At 43.0% G+C, this 2,204-nt stretch overlaps 2 protein-coding genes across 2 annotated transcripts in view; both read left to right on the forward strand.

Annotated features, from left to right (window-relative positions):
- The window catches only part of LOC123980928 (nectin-4-like), a 15,131-nt gene extending 13,335 nt beyond the window's left edge, over positions 1-1,796 (forward strand). Inside the window, exon 3 of the mRNA XM_046065545.1 lies at positions 363-1,796. Coding sequence (XP_045921501.1) covers positions 363-556 — 194 coding nt within the window. The 3' untranslated portion in view covers positions 557-1,796. The remainder of the gene's footprint in view (positions 1-362) is intronic.
- Positions 1-2,204, forward strand: part of LOC123980885 (zinc finger protein 208-like) — an 808,576-nt gene that overhangs the window by 383,103 nt on the left and 423,269 nt on the right. The window lies entirely within an intron of this gene.

Consider the following 2,204-nt stretch of genomic DNA (forward strand, 5'->3'; position numbering starts at 1 on the left):
CTCTTTGTCTCTCAGGTCAGTGTGTAGAGCTCAGAGTGTCTCTTTGTCTCTCAGGTCAGCGTGTAGAGCTCAGAGTGTCTCTTTGTCTCTCAGGTGAGTGTGTAGAGCTCAGAGTGTCTCTTTGTCTCTCAGGTGAGCGTGTAGAGCTCAGAGTGTCTCTTTGTCTCTCAGGTGAAGCTGCTTCCTGGTAGTTGAGCTGAGAAACATCACAGATCAGATGTTTGTGTTTTAGAAAGATGTTGCTGATGAGACTTTAGAGGAAACAGCTGCTACGAGTCATGTGATCAAAGTGCAGTAGATAATGTCTGACATTCTGTTCACCTGCTGACAGCTGATACCTCACACCTGTTTCTGCCCTGCAGGTCACACAGCTGGAGACGATGGGGAGTTTGATGCATGGGAAATTGGTCTGACAGTTGCTGGTGGGCTTTCTGTGATTGTTGTTGTTGTTATTTGTTTATTGATCTGTAAATGCACAATTGATAGAAAACGCAGGGGCCACAGCTCAAACCAACCTCTTGCTGATGGAGAGATACCCATGCACAATTTGGACTGATATTATTCTGGCGGTTATTAGTCTGAAGATTGTTTTGGTCTTCTTGACTGAAAAGCTGCTGCTGGAGTCCTCACTAAGATATTTATTTGTCATCATCTCATCTTCGTTCAGACCCCTCATATGGTCTGGGATCAGGTCTGCTGTCCCCAGAATCCGCAGAACGAGAACACACAGCAGCACGGTGCAGGTTCCACAGAGATGTAAGATAATAGTAATGGAAGTGATGGTAATAATTGGCACAACGGGTGTTAATAATACGAAGCCAGAAACACCTGCAGAGAGTGAAAAAAGGAGATAGCAGAGATAACAGAAAGAGAGCAGAGGGACGAGAAAGCACAGAAGTACGTGTGAGGGAACAGGTTGAGTTAGTTAGTAACATGCATTAATGGGATAATCATGCATACAGATGGAGGGGAGAAGAGAGAAGAGTGAAGCTCAGTGCATCATGGGAAGTCCCCCCGGAGTCTAAGCCTTATAGCAGGGCTCAGCTCGGTGTTGTCAGTCCAGTTTATTGTTGAGGTGCACCCCCAGGAACTTGTAGGTGTCCACCATCTCTACTACCTCATTCCTGATTACAACAGGGGTGTGGGGCCTCTCGCTGCGTCTGAAGTCCACCACCAGCTCCTGGGATTTTCCTGTGTTGAGCTGGAGGTGGTTGCTGTCGCACCATCCGATGAAGCTCTCGTAGGAAGTCAGTGATGGGGAGATGTCCCAAGTCCCAGATACCAGCACAGCCAGCCGCAGATCAGATTCCACGAAGACGACACGATTAGAGTAGTGGTGGAATCAGTCTGCGAGGGCTAACATCAGATGAGTCATATAGACTAATTAAGGGAGAATGATGTGATGTTTCATCATTAATTGCCAAATAAATACAGGTTTGTTCCCTTCTTCACTTTTACCTGAAGAGTAGAAACATTATATCTGTCATCTACACGTGGATAAAAAAGTAGGCTATGACATGTGTATAGTTTGGTTTCTAGCTTCACCAACGAGCAGGACTAGTTAACTGCACTCCGCTCGCACACACAGCAGAAACCAGGAGTAGTCGTTGACGCATAATATACAGTGTAACAATAGAAATATTATAATATAAATAATATATAATAAATATATGGGACAATGTACACTGATCAACATTCAAGAAAATGTAAGTGTACCTAACTCGAGTACACTTAAACAGTGAATTTCCTAACAAGAAAAAGGTGAATTTTTCTGAACTAATTTTTGCCTTTTTTTTTTTTTGCATGTACAGTGGGTACGGAAAGTATTCAGACCCCTTTAAATTTTTCACTCGTTGTTTCATTGCAGCCATTTTCCAAAAATCAAAAAAGTTCATTTTATTTCTCAGTAATGTACACTCAGCACCCCATCTTGACAGAAAAAAACAGAAATGTAGAAATGTTTGCAAATTTATTAAAAAAGAAAAACTGAAATATCACATGGTCATAAGTATTCAGACCCTTTGCTCAGTATTTAGTAGAAGCACCCTTTTGATCTAATACAGCCATGAGTCGTTTTGGGAAAGATGCAACAAGTTTTTCACATCTGGATTTGGGTATCCTCTGCCATTCCTCCTTGCAGATCCTCTCCAGTTCTGTCAGGTTGGATGGTAAACGTTGGTGGACAGCCATTTTCAGGTCTCTCC

The sequence above is a fragment of the Micropterus dolomieu genome, linkage group LG12, assembly GCF_021292245.1.
Source record: "Micropterus dolomieu isolate WLL.071019.BEF.003 ecotype Adirondacks linkage group LG12, ASM2129224v1, whole genome shotgun sequence".
NCBI lineage: Eukaryota > Metazoa > Chordata > Actinopteri > Centrarchiformes > Centrarchidae > Micropterus > Micropterus dolomieu.